The sequence below is a fragment of the Cajanus cajan genome, chromosome 4 (genome assembly GCF_000230855.2).
Source record: "Cajanus cajan strain Asha chromosome 4, NIPB_CcT2T_4, whole genome shotgun sequence".
Taxonomy (NCBI): domain Eukaryota; kingdom Viridiplantae; phylum Streptophyta; class Magnoliopsida; order Fabales; family Fabaceae; genus Cajanus; species Cajanus cajan.
Genome location: NC_138520.1, coordinates 68,645,987 through 68,667,248, shown reverse-complemented (window position 1 = coordinate 68,667,248; position 21,262 = coordinate 68,645,987). Strand labels below are relative to the sequence as shown.

The 21,262-nt window shown below is 34.2% G+C and overlaps 1 protein-coding gene across 1 annotated transcript; it reads left to right on the top strand.

The window, feature by feature from the left end:
• Window positions 1-14,556: 14,556 nt before the first annotated feature.
• Window positions 14,557-19,447, top strand: LOC109794791 (serine/arginine repetitive matrix-like protein). Its single transcript, XM_020354233.3, has 5 exons — window positions 14,557-15,149; window positions 15,472-15,577; window positions 15,938-16,055; window positions 16,986-17,939; window positions 18,633-19,447. The coding sequence occupies exons 1-5, from the start codon at window positions 14,981-14,983 to the stop codon at window positions 19,017-19,019; spliced, it is 1,734 nt and encodes a 577-aa protein (XP_020209822.1). The 5' UTR covers window positions 14,557-14,980; the 3' UTR covers window positions 19,020-19,447.
• The last annotated feature ends 1,815 nt before the right edge of the window (window positions 19,448-21,262 follow it).

The window sequence follows — 21,262 nt, the reverse complement described above, 5'->3', positions numbered from 1 at the left end:
AACACTTATAACACAGAACAACATGCAACAAAAATCTAAAACACAGTTCAGATCTCTGGGTTGCCTCCCAGGAAGCGCTTGTTTACTGTCCCGAGCCTGACATGAAGGAACCAACTTGAATTGCTCTGATTCTCCTTCTCCTCCTGTTGCTCTTGTTCCTCCTTGCTTTGTGCTCAATCTGAGGATTGTTCAGCAACTGCTCAGAGGAATTGGTCATTCTAATTTGAACAGTACCTTGCATACAAGAGAAAGCTGAAGACTAGAGTACACAAGTTAGCTTCATCAATTCATTGCTAACAAAAAATAACAAAAACAATAAAGGATTAAATCACAAATAGCTATAAATACTAAATCGCCATTCTAATCCCCGGCAACGGCGCCAAAAACTTGTTGAGATTTCCGTTGAAACACTTTTGTTAATATTTGTAAATTCGTTTAATTCTATCAACGGTCTCAAACACGGCAAGTATACCGGCCGTTCAAGTAGTAAAAATATCGTATCCACAGGGATTAGAAGGTAATATAAGCATTTATTGACTATTCGTGACTAAAGAATAATTCCAATTTCATAGTTTGTGCAGTGAATTCAAAGTTGTGACTATTGGAATGAAAGCTGTAAATAAATATTGTTTTGTGAGTGGAAAAGGTAAGGAATGGTATTGTGGTATTGTGAGGTTGTGGGGGTCAGATTTCACCAAACGTAACACTAATGTATCCTTAATCTCTTGTTAAATTCATTGCTTAATCAACCCATAAGTTTACTCAAACCTAATCCCTCAGAGAAAGAGCCTAGGTGCGGATATTGAATATCAATCCCTTGAGTACCCAATATCTACACCCGCATTACGGGCTAGGGTTTAAGACTACTAATGGGTCAAGCTCTATCCCTAGATACAATCACCACTAGGCATATGTTTCAGAACTAGTTTCAAAGGTTATTTTCCAATACCCATGGAACCTTAAATCATGCAAAGGGTGATCAATCCAAAGCAAGCATTAAGAATAGAAACAAACACAACAACGAATAAAACAACATGTATATATATCATTAAAACCATAAAGATTACAATAGAGTACGTTGGTTACATCTAACCCCACAAAATGGGTGAAACCACTCAACAAAGAGGGCAAATACAAAATAGAGATGGAAGAGGAAGTGAAGAACCGAAGGAAAGATCCGCACACGGACGATCCCAAGCCCTGGGAATCCCTTCCGCAGCTCCTGGAGGCGCCCAATGTGAGAATCAGGGAGAAACCCTCGAAAATGGCTTCAAATACGAGCCCGGGAGATCAGATTAGGGTTCCGCGCCCGGCGCACAATTCTTCGCGCCCGGCGCAAGTTCTTCCAGAGAAGTCAAGCACTCTCTGTCTCAACACAAGCCCGGCGCAATTCCTTTTGCGCCCGGCTTAATTCCTTTTGCGCCCGGCTTAATTCCTTTTGCGCCCGGCTTAATTCCTGGCAGAGATGAAATACTCTATTTTTGTCACGCCCAGCGCAGGTTATATTGAGCCCGGCGCAGAGCCTCTTCTCTTCTCCTTAGCTTCTTAGGTTTCCAATCCTAAGAGTCTTCAACTTTCCACTCTTCCTCAATACCTGCACAAAAAATGAGGTGGATTAAGGTATTGTTAGATGAATTTGGGTTAGTTATATCTGCACACAAAATGAACCAAAAAGAGAACAATTATATTGTAATGGTTCAAAGGATGAGTGGAATTTGTTCAATAAGTCTCATCCAAAAAGAGGTAAAATTGAGACTTAACACTTATCTTCTTCGCTCCTTTCCTTTCTCGTTCTTCATATATGTTCATAATGTTTATCTTTGGCTGTAGACAGGAGCAGAGTGTGACACGACTCTCAGGAGAGCGGGCCTTCTGGATCTTGAATATGGACTACCAGTTCAAGTTAGCAACACGACTCTCAGTAGAACGGACCATTCTACAAGGAGAACGGGCCATTCTACAAGGAGAACGGGCCGTTCTGCAAGAACGGCCCGTTCTAACGTAATTTTTTTTTTGGGTTTTAGCAACTTTTTACGTCGGTGTTTTCCAATCTCCGACGTAAATTTACATCGGTCTAGAACGCTGACGTAAATTTACGTCTCCCGCTTTTACATCAGAAGCTTTTCTGACGTAAAAACCTTAAAATAACTCACTTAAAAAACCTCTTTTGCACTAGTGAAAAGACAAAAAAAAACTAGAAAGACATGAAACTAGTGGAGGGAATAGAGATTTTTCGCATACACTTGAAACACAAATTTTGGAAGACTCCTCCATATTACATGTTGAGCCCCCAACCTAACTCCCCAACTTGCAACGATATTAGTTACTTGATTAATCTCTCTCAGGATCCTAGTAAATATAACTCGCCAATCTCTCTCCACCAAATCTTTGATATTATTGATTATATCCCTATGTTTATGAACAAGATTTCTCTCCCAATTAGCGCATTCAATCACAAATACCACACCAATATAATTTGACTCGCACACCACTTGTTTGTAGCCAAAATTCCAGCAAAAAGATAACCTTCCTTTATTGCCAAAAGTTCAGCTCATAAAAGGATCACCTTCTATCTTTGAACTGGCAAAACCACCCAGCCATCTCCCCATGCTATCCCGAATAACCCCTCCAAACCCTTTCCTATTTTGACCCTCCAACTAGCTACCATCAATATTTACTTTAATCCCTGGATAATTTGATGGGGACCAACATGTGTTATCCAACCATGTTTTCCTAGAATTAAGCCACCAATTCAATTCAGCAAGGGAAACATGCACCTTCTTTAGCATTGAAAGCATCGACCAACTCAAACCTTGAAAAACCATGTTATTTCAATACCTCCATATCCACCAACTGGCCATGGCCAACCTAATAGCCTCAAAATGCATAATGATGTTTTTGAACCATACAACGCTTTCTGAGCAGGTGAATAAATGAGGTGGAGTATATCCTAACTAAAACCAGATCTCACAAGAATGTGGGCAATCTCAAAGTGCATGAAAGATTGTTTCTTGCCCACCTGAACAACGTGCACAAAGGTCTGTTTGTCCTAGCCATCTCGAGTGGCGAAACATGTTCGTAGGTAAGGCTGAATACAATCCTAACCAAAGAAAAAATTTCACTTTTGTGTAGTCGTCACACTTTCTTCCAACTAGGATTGTTCAATCCGGTGCCCTCTGCACTAAGAAATCTAAATCCCGATGCAGCTGAATAACAACCCGAAAAGTCTCCCATCCAAGTGAATGATTAAAAAATTTATTAACAAAATTGATTTAGATAAAAAAAAATTATTAAAATCAAACTTAATATAAAAAAATTTACAAAAATTCACACACCTTACTTAACCAATTAAATTAAATTTCATGGTATTTAAATAAATATATTAGCATATTTCCCTGTCATTTAGGTAAATTTTCAATTATTTTTATTTTCATTTATCGACACAATTTTCTTAACTATATAAAAATAATTTTAAATTACAATTTAAATTATTTATATAAATTTAAAATATAATTTATAGATTTAATAATACTATTTATTATAAATATAATTATGATGTAATGTATATATATATTTTAAATTATTTATTTATTGAATTTTAATTATATAAAAAATATTCATCCTTAATGTTTTTACCGGAAATCTGTTGTAGAGCTGATCTGCCAGGTAAGATCGGTGAGCCTCCTTCACGGGTACGCTGGTGCTCCAAGATGGGGGTGGTACTTGCAAAAGAGACTCCGATGCTAAAGTTAGTGTTTGTGGGAGTATGAGTCTCGTATAAATAATGCACGTACCTTTGTGTGAATTAGGGTTGTGTTGGGCTTTGGGCTTGAGATCTGTTATGATCTGATTAGATAGTAGATCTCGTCTGGAGCGAGATCTCCGAGATCAGTTATGATCTGATTAGATTGCGGATCTCGCTTAGGCCGAGATCTCCCAGTGCGTGCCCGAGGTTATTCCACACTGTGATACCGAGCTCGAGCTCGGCATGGCAGTACGGATAGTACATTAGCCCCCCGAGCTCTGAAGACCATAGGTCGAGGAGTTAAGTCCGAGCTCGTCAAGTGGCTGTGGCCCTTCGTGTACATCTGCCTGTCGAGATGCCATGTGTCATAGTCGTCACCTCATTCCCATAACGCGTGGGCGGCGTGGCGACAAGATTGTATTTTTATTTGTTTTGATGGCGTGGCCTTTTTGGGCCGATGTGGTGTTCCGATGTCCATGTTTCATGGTCGAGCTAAGAAGCTCGGCAATAATGAGCTTACTGCTTGGTTAGGCTGGTAAACCTTTGACCGAGTCAGTAGTTTGGTGAAGGACAAGTCGATAACTCGGTTGGCCAGTACACTTGCCCCCCAAGCACCAAGTGATGTAAGAGCAAAGGGGCTTCTGAGGAGTTCCCAAATTTGTTGTTTGAAGGTTCAAATTCGACCTTGTTAAGTAGATGTGATCTCAAGGTTCGGACTCGACCTTGGCATAATAAGGTTCGTACTCGACCTTGGTTAAGAAAATGTAATCTCAAGATTCGGACTCAACCTCAGCATAACAAGGTTCGAATTCGACCTTGGTTAAGAAAATGTAATCTCAAGGTTCGGACTCGACCTCGGCATAACAAGGTTCGAATTCGACCTTGGTTAAGAAAATGCAATCTCGAGGTTCGGACTCGACCTCAACAAAACAAGGTTCGTACTCGACCTTGGTTAAGAAAATGCAATCTCAAGGTTCGGACTCGACCTTGGCATAACAAGGTTCGAACTCGACCTTGGTTAATAAAATGTGATCTCGAGGTTCGGACTCGACCTCGGAATAACAAGGTTCGAACTCGACCTTGGTTAAGAAAATGTGATCTCGAGGTTCGGACTCGACCTCGGCATAACAAGGTTCGAACTCGACCTTGGTTAATAAAATGAGATCTCAAGGTTCGGACTCGACCTCAGCATAACAAGGTTCGAATTCGACCTTGGTTAATAAAATGAGATCTCAAGGTTCGGACTCGACCTCGGCATAACAAGGTTCGAATTCGACCTTGGTTAAGAAAATGCAATCTCGAGGTTCGGACTCGACCTCGGCAAAACAAGGTTCGTACTCGACCTTGGTTAAGAAAATGTGATCTCAAGGTTCGGACTCGACCTTGGCATATCAAGGTTCGAACTCGACCTTGGTTAAGAAAATGTGATCTCGAGGTTCGGACTCGACCTCGGCATAACAAGGTTCGAATTTGACCTTGGTTAATAAAATGAGATCTCAAGGTTCGGACTCGAACTTGGTTAATAAAATGTGATCTCGAGGTTCGAACTCGACCTCGGCATAACAAGGTTCGAACTCGACCTTGGTTAAGAAAATGTGATCTCAAGGTTCGGACTCGACCTTGGCATATCAAGGTTCGAACTCGACCTTGACATATCAAGGTTCGAACTCGACCTTGGTTAAGAAAATGTGATCTCGAGGTTCGGGCTCGACCTCGGCATAACAAGGTTCGTACTCGACCTTGGTTAAGAAAATGTAATCTCAAGGTTCGGACTCGACCTTGGCATAACAAGGTTCGAACTCGACCTTGGTTAATAAAATGTGATCTCGAGATTCGGACTCGACCTCGGAATAACAAGGTTCGAACTCGACCTTGGTTAAGAAAATGTGATCTCAAGGTTCGGACTCGACCTTGGCATATCAAGGTTCGAACTCGACCTTGGTTAAGAAAATGTGATCTCGAGGTTCGGACTCGACCTCGGCATAACAAGGTTCGAATTCGACCTTGGTTAATAAAATGAGATCTCAAGGTTCGGACTCGACCTTGGTTAATAAAATGTGATCTCGAGGTTCAGACTCGACCTCGGCATAACAAGGTTCGAACTCGACCTTGGTTAAGAAAATGTGATCTCAAGGTTCGGACTCGACCTTGGCATATCAAGGTTCGAACTCGACCTTGGTTAAGAAAATGTGATCTCGAGGTTCGGACTCGACCTCGACATATCAATGTTCGAACTCGACCTTGGTTAAGAAAAATGTGATCTCGAGGTTCGTACTCGACCTCGGCATAACAAGGTTCGAACTCGACCTTGGTTAATAAAATGAGATCTCAAGGTTCGGACTCGACCTCGGCATAACAAGGTTCGAATTTGACCTTGGTTAAGAAAATGCAATCTCGAGGTTCGGACTCGACCTCGGCAAAACAAGGTTCGTACTCGACCTTGGTTAAGAAAATGTAATCTCAAGGTTCGGACTCGACCTCGGCATAACAAGGTTCGAATTCGACCTTGGTTAAGAAAATGCAATCTCGAGGTTCGGACTCGACCTCGGCATAACAAGGTTCGTACTCGACCTTGGTTAAGAAAATGCAATCTCGAGGTTCGGACTCGACCTCGGCATAACAAGGTTCGTACTCGACCTTGGTTAAGAAAATGCAATCTCAAGGTTCGGACTCGACCTCGGCATAACAAGGTTCGTACTCGACCTTGGTTAAGAAAATGTAATCTCAAGATTCGGACTCGACCTTGGCATAACAAGGTTCGTACTCGACCTTGGTTAAGAAAATGTGATCTCGAGGTTCGGACTCGACCTCGGCATAACAAGGTTCGAACTTGACCTTGGTTAAGAAAATGTGATCTCGAGGTTCGGACTAATAAAATGGGATCTCGAGGTTCGGACTCAGCCTCGGCAAGTCGTCAACGATTAATGTGCCAATACAAAAAATGTGTGGGAATAGAGTTGTTTTGTTGATTATTTTTTAGGTGTGCCTCGTTAAAACCTTCCTTGGCCAAAAACCTTTTTCCTTAGTGGGAAAAAAGGCTGAGGAGTAAAAAGAGTACGTCACCTGAATTTACAAGTTAAGAGAAATAAATATTGAGGTGGGTGACATTCCAAGTTCCGAATTTCCCTTCGGAGGGGTCTATTCTTGCCTCTCTCACCCCACCAAACAAGGTCGCCAACTTTAAATGTTTGTGGCCTGACCTTGGTCTTGCTTTCCTTGTGGTTTGTTGCGAACCTGGTCACGAAAAGCAGAGTGCTCTTCCATCTGTATGTACCCGGCAGCTCGGGCACGGAGTCCGTCCATATCAGCGGGAGCTCGGCGACACAGGCTGTCCACAAAAGGTCCCGGCTTGAGCGCCATGAGCATGGCGTGTAGGGCGACCTCGGGATTCAAGTTGCGAATCTTCCCCGGGATGCCAACAAAACGTTCCATGAACGTCCGTAGTGGTTCGTCGTCGCCCTGTCTGAGGCTGGCCAGAGTAGCCGACGTTACGAGGTGAGGTCGACTCATTGCATACTGCGCCGTGAATCGTCTGACCAGAGTGTCAAAGCTGTCAATTGACTCGGCAGGTAGCTGGGTATACCAGTTGAGTGCGGCCCCTTTGAGCGAGGTCGGGAAAACCCTACACAAGATAGCATCATTGTTAGTGTAGAGGTTTACCTGGGTTGTATACAGGTCAATATGTTCATCGGGGTCCGTCGTGCCATCATAGCGATCAAGGTGGAGAGGCTTCCATCTGCGGGGGAGTGGAGTCTCCATGATGCCATCCAAAAAAGGATGACGGCGGAAAGTTTCTTGACCCTCTGTGACATGAGTGGGGGCCCTGCTGACATCCTGAGTCGACTTGTGCGTCGGTGCATGAGACCGATGCGTGGCAGGTCGTGGAGTCGATGCTCTGGTCGTAGTTCGGGGTTTAGAAATCGAATGCCCTTCGTCCTCATTCAGGTTACTCTGCAGAGGGGGTTGATCTGAGGGACGCCGAGGGAGTTGGGCACGAATGCGCTCATTCTCGGCGCGTAGTGCCGCTAGGTCGGCTTCATTAGCGGTGCGCATTGCCGCTAGATCAGTTTCGTGCTTGGCACGCATGCTTTGTAGGTCGGCGGCGTGTTGTTGCCGCATCTATTTGACCTGGTCGATCAGCCTCCTCAACGTTGCTGCGTCACTATCCATGGTAGTTGAGTGATCCACGTCGTCTGTTGCGCGTCTGCTGTGGCTTCTGGTGAAAACCATACAGGTGGACGATAAGAATTGTCTTGATCGGCCCCACGGTGGGCGCCAAATGTTCTTACCGGAAATCTGTTGTAGAGCTGATCTGCCAGGTAAGATCGATGAGCCTCCTTCACGGGTACGTTGGTGCTCCAAGATGGGGGTAGTACCTGCAAAAGAGACTCCGATGCTAAAGTTAGTGTTTGTGGGAGTATGAGTCTCGTATAAATAATGCACGTACCTTTGTGTGAATTAGGGTTGTGTTGGGTCTTGGGCCTAAGATCTGTTATGATCTGATTAGATAGTAGATCTCGTTTGGAGAGATCTCCGAGATCAGTTATGATCTGATTAGATTGCGGATCTCGCTTAGGCCGAGATCTCCCAGTGCGTGCCCGAGATTATTCCACACTGTGATACCGAGCTCGAGCTCGGTATGGCAGTACGGATAGTACACTTAACATACAAACTAAAATACTAATTAAAGTTGAATTAAAAAAAGTTACAAATTAATATCATATTGGTTAAGTTGTGTTAAGAGAAAGAAATATGGAAAAATAAAGAAAAATACAGTTAAAAAAGTATAATTTAGTTTTCTTAAAAAAAATTATAATTTAGTTGGACGTATAAAAATATATAATTATTTCTTTAAAAAAAAGATATACATAAATATTTTTAATTATTTAAATAAGATAAAGAATGATTAATAAAAAAAATTATATATTTTTTTTATTAATCACGAGTTTGAAATATATATCTATACATTATCTTTTGTTTCCATTTATTAATTAGACATTTTTACTTCTAAAGTTATACTACACAACTTATAATTTTTAAAATTACTCACTCTTTTTATAAATAAATAAAAAATACTCACTCTTTGCACGGCAAAAAAAAACCCCACTCTACGAAATAATAAAAACAAATCACCTTGTATAGTTACTTACTTGCAAACTTTAATATTTTCTTTTTTTCTACTATGGCCATCTTCTCCCAAAATCTCTTAAAAATAAATGTACAAAAACATGGAACACTTTTATCTCTATTAGTTTAGTATATAATAATAACAACAATAATAAAAATAATAATAAGTACATGTTTTTCTCAATCTTATTTAAACGGAAGCCCACTCAAGAATGAGTGAAACTTAGAATAAATTCAAAGAAATATTTTTTTTTTACTTTAATGAAAAAATTAAGTATCAAGGTTTTTTTTATTAACACATGTAGTCTTTTTTACTTTATAAAAATTAATAATCAACACTTTTTATTGATTAGCCTAAAATTTAAACTTTAGTAACATCATCCCTAATCTAGCTATACATACAGCTAAATTCTTTTTTTTTTTTCTTGGGAGGAATAATTTTTTGAAATGGACTAAACACCCAAGTTCCTTTTTGTCTCCTCAAGTTCACACATTTCTCTCTTAACTGCATTATATTTTTCTTCTCCCTAAACCCTGTGTACTCAAGTTTGATATAGTACTTAAAAAGAAGTTATATAATTTTACACCATCATCTAATGATAAAATATTATATATATATATATATATATATATATATATATATATATATATTTAATATATTTGTGACTTTTACAACAATTACTATGAAAATCACACCATCAATAATTCTTAAAAGCCACACCAACAACAAGTTCCCTATTACACAGTAATAATTCTTAAAAGTCACACCAATAATAATTTTCCCATTACAGTAACCATTAAACTAGATAGTATTCATCAATGAAAGTATAGACAAGTTGATTCGACATAAGCATAAAAATGAAAAAAAGTTTGATATAGTATTAAAAAACATGCCATTAAAATGGAAACTACTGGTTAGGTTTTGTCATAAAAGGACAGAAAATAAGATCAGGTTGGTGCGTTAGAGCTAACGGTGGTTGCAACGTCTCTAAAAAATGCACCTTAAAAATGATATTCAAGTCATAGAATTAAATAAAGAAGCCAAGTTTTTATTCTCACTTACTCTGTCGTCTCTCATCTCCAAATTATCACCATGCAAACAAAAAACCAAAAAAATATGATTGCTTTGCAATAATTGAATGCATGTATATAATATTGAAGTGGTTGAAGGGGTTAAGAAACAAGTACTACACCTTTAGTAGATACATTAGCAACCTTCTCAAGCAATTAAGTTTAACCCACAAATAATGACTACACAATGCCATAACAATTGAAAGTGGGTCCATTGTTGACAACAAAATGGTTAAATTTTAAAAATGTTAGAATAACAAAACAGTCTTAAAAGTCTTCTTTTTTCTATTGTTCCTCTCATGGCCACACAACCTTTTGAGTTCCCTTGGGGAAAAGGTAACACTTGTGTTAATATTCTTATAGGTTGTAGTATGAATTTGTTGCCTTTCGTGCATTATTAATGATGAATAAATTACCAATTAATTGCATATCATATCAATCATATCACACAGTTAGGTGGTACTCATAGCATATTAATTTTTTTTTAATAAATCTATACTTTACTCATTAACAACTCATGTAACCGCGTATAGGTCATGTGTGGAATTTTCAACATAAATGAAATGTTTCTTATAAGGTAAAACAAATATGTACTTTTATACCCAACAAATTATTACTATAAGTGAAACTAAATTTGTTTTTTTTTTTAAGTAACATCTCAATTTGAAAGTATTATAGATGAAAAAAAATGACACAGAACAAATACTTTATTAAAGTGATCAATTAAGTTCTCTAATAAAATTAATTATCAACAAAATCAATAAATATGTTGTAACAATAACATAATTATCAAGAAAAAAATATTCATTTATATTGTATACCAAAAATAAACAAACATACCCAAGAGAATATCTCCTCATTTTAAAATATTTTTTATTGATAATTTTTTTTAAATTAAGAAGAGATGGATTACGATTATTTAAAAAAAATTCATTTTTGTTATTTTTTTTCGTTAAGTAAGAGATAAATGAGTGCTTTTAGACAAATTCAATTATAATTTTTAGAATTTAATTATAATACATTAAAAATATAAAAGGAATTATATTATCTAATATTAAATTATCACACATATATATATATATATGGTAAATTTGTTAATTTTTTTTACATTGACGCTGTAATAAAATTATTAAAATTTTAATTCATTAAAAAAGTGGAATTTACTACAAACAAATGTTGGGTACTTTTTTCTTTTTTTTTATACCCCAAGTATCTTTATTAATTATCACAGTCAATGTTCTTTCATCTGGATCAATTTTTTTGTTTTTTATCATATGCTTAAGCAGCTAATTATACTACATTTTTATTTGTTAAAATTAGCGTATAAGCTTTTTGACCATTTTATAAGTTAGTTTGAGTAAAATAAGATTGTTTAATACATAGTTTATTTTAGGAGCTTGAAACTTATTTTTATTGTATTAGATAAAGTTAGTTTATAAGTTGATTGAAAACTTATAAATTATAAATTAAGAGTTAAAAAATTTATAAGTTAATTAATTGAATTGAAAATATTTAATAAAATTAGTTGAACTGATTAATGTAAGATGTCGTATTTAATGAAAGTAGGGGAATGATGTGTAAGCAAAATTATTTTTAAATTAAAAAAACATAAATAAGGTTTTTAATTAAATTAATGAGGATAAAAAAAATGAAAGAGAAAAGAAATTAATAACTTATGAACTATAAGCTACCTCAATTAATTTATAAAAACGTTATAAATTCTTTAAATAAATTCTTAAACTAAACAATTTTATTTTGGTCAAAATAACCTATAAGTAAGTCAAAAAAATTTATAAGTTCTTCAAATTTATTGTCAAACATAATTTTTACGATATAAAAAAATTAGAACATGTAAAAATGTTAGATATTACAGTTGTCTTTATTTGTATAGATTTTATTTAAAGAAAATTAAATTATTAGTATTGTAAATTTATATTAACAATTTAATATATTATATTAATATATAAAATTTAATTTTTATATATTGTGAACGTAATTTTTACACCATAAAATATATGTCAACAATATTTTCTTTTACACTATAAACCAATTAAAATTAAGTTGTCAATTTGAGTATGACTTATTGGTGAACTAGCTTAACATGTAATTAATATTAAATTGATTTTTTTTTTAAATCTTAGTTTGTTTAGCATGATTTAATGGCCCAAATAAGTCACCCCACATTCTTAAAATTTAGGCACGAAAAAGTTGGCACTACTTTACATGACTTTTAAGTTAAACTCTTAAAATTTAAGCCGAAAAGTTGAGTTTATTTGACCTTAGTCATTTAATCTAATTCTATGATAAGTATTCACCCCACCCCACACCCCACAAATATTTATATACAGTTATTTAAATAAAATATCTTATATTATAATATAAGCTCCTAATCTAGAATCTTATATTATATTATTTTATTTAATCAATTATATTTATTTTATTTTCTATTTATATCTTAATTATCATTTCAGATAGCGTAATCTTTATTCTTTTTCAGTAAAAAAAAATATTTATTCTTTTTGGTTATGATTTAGTTTTTATTGGTATTACTGAATAAAATAATATTTTTTAACAGATATACATTTGCACAAATATTAAGAATAAGATAAATTAATCTATCAATTTGTATTTTTTTAAAATTATAAGTCAATTAGTATCATTTTTTGGCATGTCTTTGATAATACTATTCCATGATGTCAAGTTTTTAATGATGATAGGTATTGGTTTAATGATTTAATAGTAGTTAAACTAATAATAATAATAATAATAATATTGTATAAAATAATATTAAATAAATATAATATCATAATTTTTATAAAAATAAAAAATAAAAATAAAAATATTATTGGTGTCAAAAATATTAAAATAACATTTATATATTCTTACATTCAATATATATATATACGTTAAAGTCTAAATTAAATATAATATAATATTTAAATTTAAATTTGAATAAAATTATACTAATTTTCATTAATAATAATAAGTTCATATCTAAAATAAAAATGTAAATTAATATAATATAAGTTATAAAACTTGAGATATGAAATTTGTAAGTTAATATAAATGAATAAATTATTTTTATAAGAAAAGTATTAAAATAATTGATAAAATAATTTATTTTAATTTATTTTTTTTATTATTAATAATATTATAAATAAAATTTAAAAAATTAAAATATTTATTTATTTAAATAGGATTAACTCAAACCGATTTTCTAGATTGATTTTTTTCTAATTTTAGATTAGTTCAACAAATTGTTTGCTGATTCAACTTTAGGTTCAACCAATTGTTTACTGATTCAACCCCATTCTAAAACAAATTTTTATTAGTTGTTAGACTGGACACCTTATCATTTTTCCAATCCCATTTAGTCAAGGTCTGGTTTAGTTTTCAAAATAATATAAATGATTATAATTTATATTTAAAATATCATATTTTTAATGTTGTTTGATAAAGAGTTAAGACTTATTTTTGGGTGATTTAAAATTATTTTTCAAAATTCTATGTTAAGTTTAGATGATTTAATATTATGTTTGGATGATGTTATAAGTGAATTTTTAATTTAGTTATTTTTATTTTGGTATTATAATATTGACAAGAATATCTATCAATTTTATTAGAAATTAGTCTCTTTTAAATTTTAACTGTATTAAAATTATTCTTAATATTATTTTTTTAATCAAATTTAAGATTTAAACTCAAAATCTTGAAGATAACTTAAAACGTCAATTGATTAACGAATATTAGTATATTGATTTTTAATTAATATTTTTTTATTTATTAACCATATATATATAAGTTAATGCGAATAACAAAATAAATATAAATATATAAGTAGTTAACTTGCCACTTATCACATGGGTATGCGCATGTATGAATATTTATATTATGCAGGTACGTCAATGGGTATTATATAATATTATACTTAAACTCTACTATTGTTATCTCTTATTTTTTTTACTAAGGAGTATTATCAAGGACTATTGTTATCTCTAATATAAAGTATCATATTATATTTACTAAATTAAATATTATTACAAATAATTTGATATTTGTGTTTCTTAATCCAAAAGAATTAAACTTTCTGTTTTTTGTTTTTTAAAGACAGAAAATATTATAAAGATGGTTGTAATGAGGATTGACCCTAGGTTCTCATGCTTCTAACCAGATTAATTAAACTTCTACCACCTCAAAAGATGAGATAGTTGGCTCCAAGATTTAAAGTGACTGCATACACAAGGCAGGATTCAAACTCCTGACCTTACTTAAGCGTGGATCAACCCCTACCGTTGAATCACACGCTTAGGGTTAATTAAACCTCTTGATTATACTTATATTTAAAACAAAAATCATATCATATTTTTTTAAAAATAATTAAACTTCCTAATTATACTTATACTCAAAATAAAAATCATATCATATACAACGTGTATAAAATAGCATGTAGCGATTGAGCGTGACATATTTCTAATGATTTCTGCATAAAACCTTAAATAAGAAAAAGAAGGTGAATATATCCAAGGATGAGAGTGGAACTCACGTGCAAGGTAATGTAATGTAGCGGTAACATGAAATGTCAATGTTGCATAACAGGATTCTCCTTAGAAATGAACAGTAAATTGTAAATAAAAAATAAAAAAAAATAAAGGGAAGAAGGAAGCACGAGAAATCCACACAAAAGCAAGCAGCACAAGGGACAAGGGAACCTCGATCCCATGCCATGTGCGGATGGGGCATTATTTCACTTTGTAAATAGCAAGTGTCTCAAAATGCAATCTTTGGTATTGGGTTTGGACGAATGAAATGAAATAACACGAAGCAGCCATGTGGGCATCCATGATTTTTTAGTTCTCTCTGACACCACCACATCTCATCACAATGGGAACACTAGTGTTGAGACATGGAACAAGGGCAAGGGTGGAGATAGATCATAGATCTGAACGTTGGAACATGAAACGTGAAACATGAAACATGAGAGATTGTTGAGTGCTGAGTGGTGCAGTTCTAGATCTTGTTGTTGCAACACAAGCAAGCATGATGAGTGGTAGGAATGTTAGAGAGTCTCTGTTGGGATCCCTCAACCATCACCGTAGAGGGCATAGCTTCAATGGTGTGACCAACAACAATCACGATGACAACCTCGATCTTTTCTCCAACAACCGCCGCACCCTCTCTCTTGCTTCTTCTGATGAATCCTCAGATGGTGCTCCCTCCACCCTTTTCTCTCTGTTCTTAATATCTGCTAACACTCTTGTTTGTTTCTGGTTATGTATTTGTTTGCTCTAGTTTCTAGTAATAACAAAAAAAGAATGGTTATGTGTATAATGGTTTAAGAAAATTATGACGGTGATGATAATGTTATTATAAATTTAGAGATAATTACCATTTGTGAATGAATTACATGATTATGAAAGTTGTGATTGATTTATGGTTGATTTCTAATGTAAATTATGCTCTAGGCCATGTTTTTTTTTAAGGTGGTCTCTATGTGTTGTATTTATATATATTTTTTTTTGTGGATTTAGTTTCTGTGAAACTGGGGAGGCTCTCAGTTGGAACAGCAAAACCAGCTAGAAATGGGATTGATGATCTGTTATCATCTACAGAAGGAGGAAAGCATGATTATGACTGGTAGGTTGTTCAAATATGGCATGATCTCTTTAGTAGATTCAATTTGGCTAATAAAACTATGAAATCACTATTTTAAGAGAACAGATAGAACAAATAAGGAAAGCGATAGTGAAATATGTGCTTTGTTAGCCTTATTCATAGATCTGGAATTAATTGCTGAAAAACTTTATTCTCAAAACATTTGCAATACTTTGATGGAACTCAACCGATTCAGTTAAATTTAGATTAGAATGTTTTAGTTGATGGGTTAGTGTTTATTCAAATTTTGGAATTATCTCATACTCTAGCACAAAATAAAACAACTTGATATTACTATTGGTTGCTTAATTTGTTATTATTATAACTATTTTATGTTATTAGGCTTCTCACTCCCCCGGGGACCCCTGTTTTTCCATCGTCAGAAGGCGAACCACAAGCAACCTTAGTGCCTCCAAGAAGAAGTTTGACTAGATCAACATCTACCTCTAAGACCTCAAGAGTACGTGTGTCGCTCTCATAATTTCTTCATGTAATTTCTAAAAGTTCATTCCATATATGATACCAATATCCATGCTTACTGATTTGTTAGAGAGTAGATTGATAAGGTATTCGCCATAAATTTCTAGTGAAGGAGGATTATACTCCTTCCCACCATTAAGGACCATGGTCTTTGCTTTTGGGGAGGTTTGGACTTTGGAGTGAAGAATTATATGATGGAAATGTGTGTTTGCATTTGGTATTAGATGTTTCCCAAATCCCAAGCTAGCTTCTCTAACCAATATGCTTATGACAATTCACCAGTACACTTGATTACTTCAGCAGCAGTTCAAGTGCTTATTTAAATCTTTGTTTCATCTCACAAAAAATGTGAGTTACAGCAAGAATTTAAACCACAGTTTCTGTGAGTTTGTCTATTAGCATGATTCACAATACACTGACATTGTTTAATCCATGTTGCCGACTCCATCTAGTTGAATATGGATTTGGTTGTTGCTGTTTCAACTCACAGAAACTAACTGCTATTTAGGTCTTGTTTAGAATCACTTACATGAAAAGAAAATAAGAAGATTAAGGGTCTGTTTGGATACAAGTTAGAAGTGTTTTTTAGAGCTTTTCTACTAGAAATAAAGAGTATTTTTTAATATAAAAGTTCTTAAGAGCATTTCTAAACTTATATCAAAACAGATTTTAAATGAATTAAGTTTCTCGTATAAGCTAAAATCAACTTATACACTTCAACTTTTGGAGAAGTTAAGTAGAGTGCTTTTACAAAAGTTAAGTGTATAAGTTGATTTTAGCTTATAAGAGAAGTTCAACTCATTTTACCTTCTTATAGAGAAGTTTGTTCAAAAACCTATATTTATGCATACAAATCACTTGGAGAACTAAATGCTATAAAGTTTTAACTTGTTAATCATGTTTCTTTCAGCTTGCAGTCTCACAATCAGAGAACACAAATCCCTCTAGACCAGCAAGAAGCAGTTCAGTGACTCGCTCTTCCATCTCCACTTCACACTCACAATACAGCTCCTATTCTTCAAACAGACCCTCCTCTTCAATCCTCAACACAAGCTCAGCCTCAGTTTCATCTTACATTAGACCATCTTCCCCCATAACTCGCTCTTCATCTGCAGCAAGGCCTTCCACTCCCTCCTCATCTCGCTCAACAGCATCACGATCCTCAACGCCTTCCAAACCACGCTCAGTTTCCTCCAATTCCACAGCTGAGAAGCATAGACCATCACCACAAAGCTCAAGGCCATCCACTCCTAGTTCTAGGCCTCACATTCCTGCAAACTTGCACTCTCCATCTGCTTCATCAACTCGGTCGCTGTCTCGGCCTTCTACTCCGACACGTAGGAGCTCAATGCCATCTTTATCTCCATCACCAACAAGTTCTTCAACTTCAGCTAGCCGTGTTTCATTGAATGGACGCAGTTCAGCGCCTGCATCAAGGCCAAGCTCACCAAGTCCGCGAGTTAGGCCTCCACCACAGCCAATTGTTCCTCCTGATTTTCCCCTTGATACACCACCAAACCTTAGAACAACTTTGCCTGATAGGCCAGTTTCTGCAGGCAGATCACGTCCTGGTGCATCCACTTTGAAGGCTAATAATGGTTCTGAAACTCAAGCCTCATCAGTTACCATGTCAAGGAGACATTCATCTCCTATAGTTAGTAGGGGGAGAGTGACGGAACCTGCAGCGAAAAGCCGTGGCTATGCCAATGGCCATCATGCTGATGCTCCTGAGCCAAGGAAAGTCTCACATGCTCCTGAGGTAGTTGCAAGGAAATCTGTTAAGGCTTCAACTACTGCCACTGACAACTCTGGATTTGGGAGGACTATCTCAAAGAAATCCTTGGATATGGCTATTAAGCACATGGTTTGTATACTCTTCTCTTTCAATTCTGCAGGATTAACAATCAAAGTTTGCTGATTAGAACTATCAACATTCAACTGTTTCAAATATAATTCATGATCATAATAGACATTAGGTTGATGTTTTATTCTATCAAACTATTTACACCTTGACTGAAGTTCTGGTTAGATAAACTTTTTCATAAATACTTATAGAAAAAGAAAGTAAGAAGGTAAAATGAATTTGAGCTTCTTTATAAGCTAAAATGAACTTATAAACCTTAATTTTGGAGAAGTTAAACGAAAGGAGCTTCTATAAAAATTAAGTGCATAACTTGATTTTAACTTATGCGAGAACATCAGGTCATTTTACCTTTGTATTATTTTTTTTAATAAGTGCTTATAGTTAAGTTTATCCAAAAAGGCTTGAAAATAATGGTCCAAATGAGACAGCAATCCTTATCATTAATGCCATGATTCATCATTATTCACATTGTGATACCTTATGAATTGGCCTCATCTTCTTGTATTTTTGTCTTTATAATCCATTTATCTTTGAGCTCGGTTATCTATTAGGCTTGCCATATTTCTTGTTATGACCATTTAGTTATAAGCATTTATTTGGTTGCTGGAACTTACTTTGAGAAGATGCATGCTTCAAGCAAGTTTGTTCTATTAACTCAAACCTGATTTTCTATGTGCTTTTTCCATTTAACAGGATATAAGGAATAGCTCAGGAAATATTCGTTCACTATCAAGCACCACACTCTTTCCCCAGAGTATTAGAACTTCCACTCCCAAGAGCCAGTCTCATCGAGTTTCGAGTGCTCCAGCATCTGTTGACATGAATGGAAACAATGGAGCTAGTTTTGATGTGGGAAATGGCATTAATAGGAGTATGATAAAGGGAAGAGAGGTCGATGAAAGACAATATTCTGCAAAACTTAGTGAAGTGGACATCTATGAGAGTTCTCGTTATGATGCACTATTGTTTAAAGAAGATTTGAAGAACACAAACTGGCTGCATGGTGCTGATGATAAGTGCGATCAAGCCATATTTGATAACGGATTTGAGCACCTGCCTGAACCCTTTGGTCTCTTATAACATCTAAGGAGGTTCAGGTTCTGCCTAGCACACATTTGTAACATGTTGTTTTATGTTCTAATTATTGTCTCAATTTTTTGAAGGGATGGGATGTTTCAACTTATATAGCTCCAAGGTGGAGAAGTGAAGATGCATTCATATGTTTTCTGGATTCTGCTGAGAAATCAGTGGATTTTACTTTGATCTTAAACCTATACAAACAATGCAGGAAAAAATTTACATGAAAGATTTCATACTTTCTTGGGAGAATGAGAATTTTCATAAATGAGTGAGTTCTGTCTTTGCATACCTTGTGTGCATTTGTCAAAAGGCAAATGTAGTACTGTAAGTACATAGAGATGGAATGTGATGTTTTATGCAAACACTATGGTTGAGTGTTATTTTCTCCTTGACAATGAATACTAGTTGAGTTGAGTTGAATTTTTCTACATTTTAGTGCCTTTTACTTCCCAAATACAATAGTAAAACTTTGATGAATTTTTAAAAAGTAGTTTTTTTTAAATAAAATTTGAAATAAAATAAATATAATCAAGCAACAAGTCAATGGTTTGAATAGAACTCAAATCAGATCTCTTAATGTTTTGAGGTAAAATCTTGTGAATGAAAAATGATTGAAGGCAATCAGTTGGATTTTTTTACGAAGAATAATCATTGACAAAGTTGATAAATATTTTTTTATAATCATGTTATTGGTACAAAATATTTATTGACTTTGTTAATAATTAATTTCAGTTAGAAAACCTAACTACCACCTTTAGTGGTACTCTCCCTTCTTAGCCTCATTTTTTCTATATACAAGATTTCAATCCAAAATCTTGTTTTAAAAGACCAAATTCAGTATTGTTTGACTAATATCTCATTGGTAAATTGATGAATACTTTACACTGATCAGCTTGATACCCAAAATAAATATAATCATAATAGTCGGTGATTAGAAATTGATGGATTTTTTTTCAAGATTCTTAACAGGTTCAAAAGGCCCAAAAGGTTGTTACCAAAAAATCAGGTTGATCCGTTGAAAATTCTCCATTTTAAACCTTCTAAGTTCTAACATTGGTAGCCAAAGCAAAGAGATTCTTAATATCAATATTTCATGAGTTTTGCTAATATGTGATTCTACTAAAAACTGTTAGTTTAATAACAATACTTGTTCCCATTAAAAGACAAACTGTTCCCTGCCCTAGACCCCACATTACATCTCAATTGTACTACTTGGTCCTCAAACAACAACATATAAGGACACTCAAATAAATGAAGCTTTAACGTTACTTCAAAATCTAACTGAAATTCACTGCAGTACATTATTATTTCTAGCTACAAGATATGTATGTGACTACAGCTATGGACTACTGTACAATTTTTTCCACACACAACACACGAAACTGACCTTAAAAAGAAAAAAAAAATAAAAACATGCACCATTTAAAGCTTCAAACTAACAAGAGGAATTTGACGTCTCTTTTATATTGCCCTAACTCTAGAATATAAAAAATACGTAAAAAGCTAAATAAAGTGACGTTTGATTTGAGCAAAATAATATTACATACACCAGTAAGACTCTTGACACAATTTTCTTTTTGTACCAAGTGTGAATGTAGCTACTAATTTCTATATCAATGTACAGATAAATATTTATTTTATATAATTAAATATATACAGTAAATAAATAGATTATATTATAATTAAAATTTTATTTAATCTATATTTTTGAACATGTAAATTATATTTTAAATTTATGATGGAAAAAATATTTTTAAACTATCAATAATTTTATAAAATTCAATTTGAAAATAAAAATAAAAAGGGTATATTGAAAGTGATAAGAGATTAAGAAAAATTCTTAAAACTTTTCATTGAAAAATATTTTTTAGAAAAGTAATTTAACTAAAAATATTTTTTTAAAATACTCTCATTCAAAATAATTATTCTAATTTAGTGGTTTTTTTAGACTTATAAATAAGTTAGACCTATACTTTGACTTATTTCATGCCATAAATAAATTCTTATACACTTTATAATCAACACAATCTTCTGTTCTTGAGGCAAAAACCATTTGTTTAGTTTTACATTCGTCTCAAAGTATCATTTCTAATACTCCTATGGGACAAGGTGAGACACGTCGAATAAATCTTATATACATGTATCACAAATCCTTTTTGAATGTGACATTGGTAGAGAGCATATTGAACAAATTCGCTGCTTCTTTTGAGTGTACCTTTAAATGAATTCAAAAGTCTAATAAC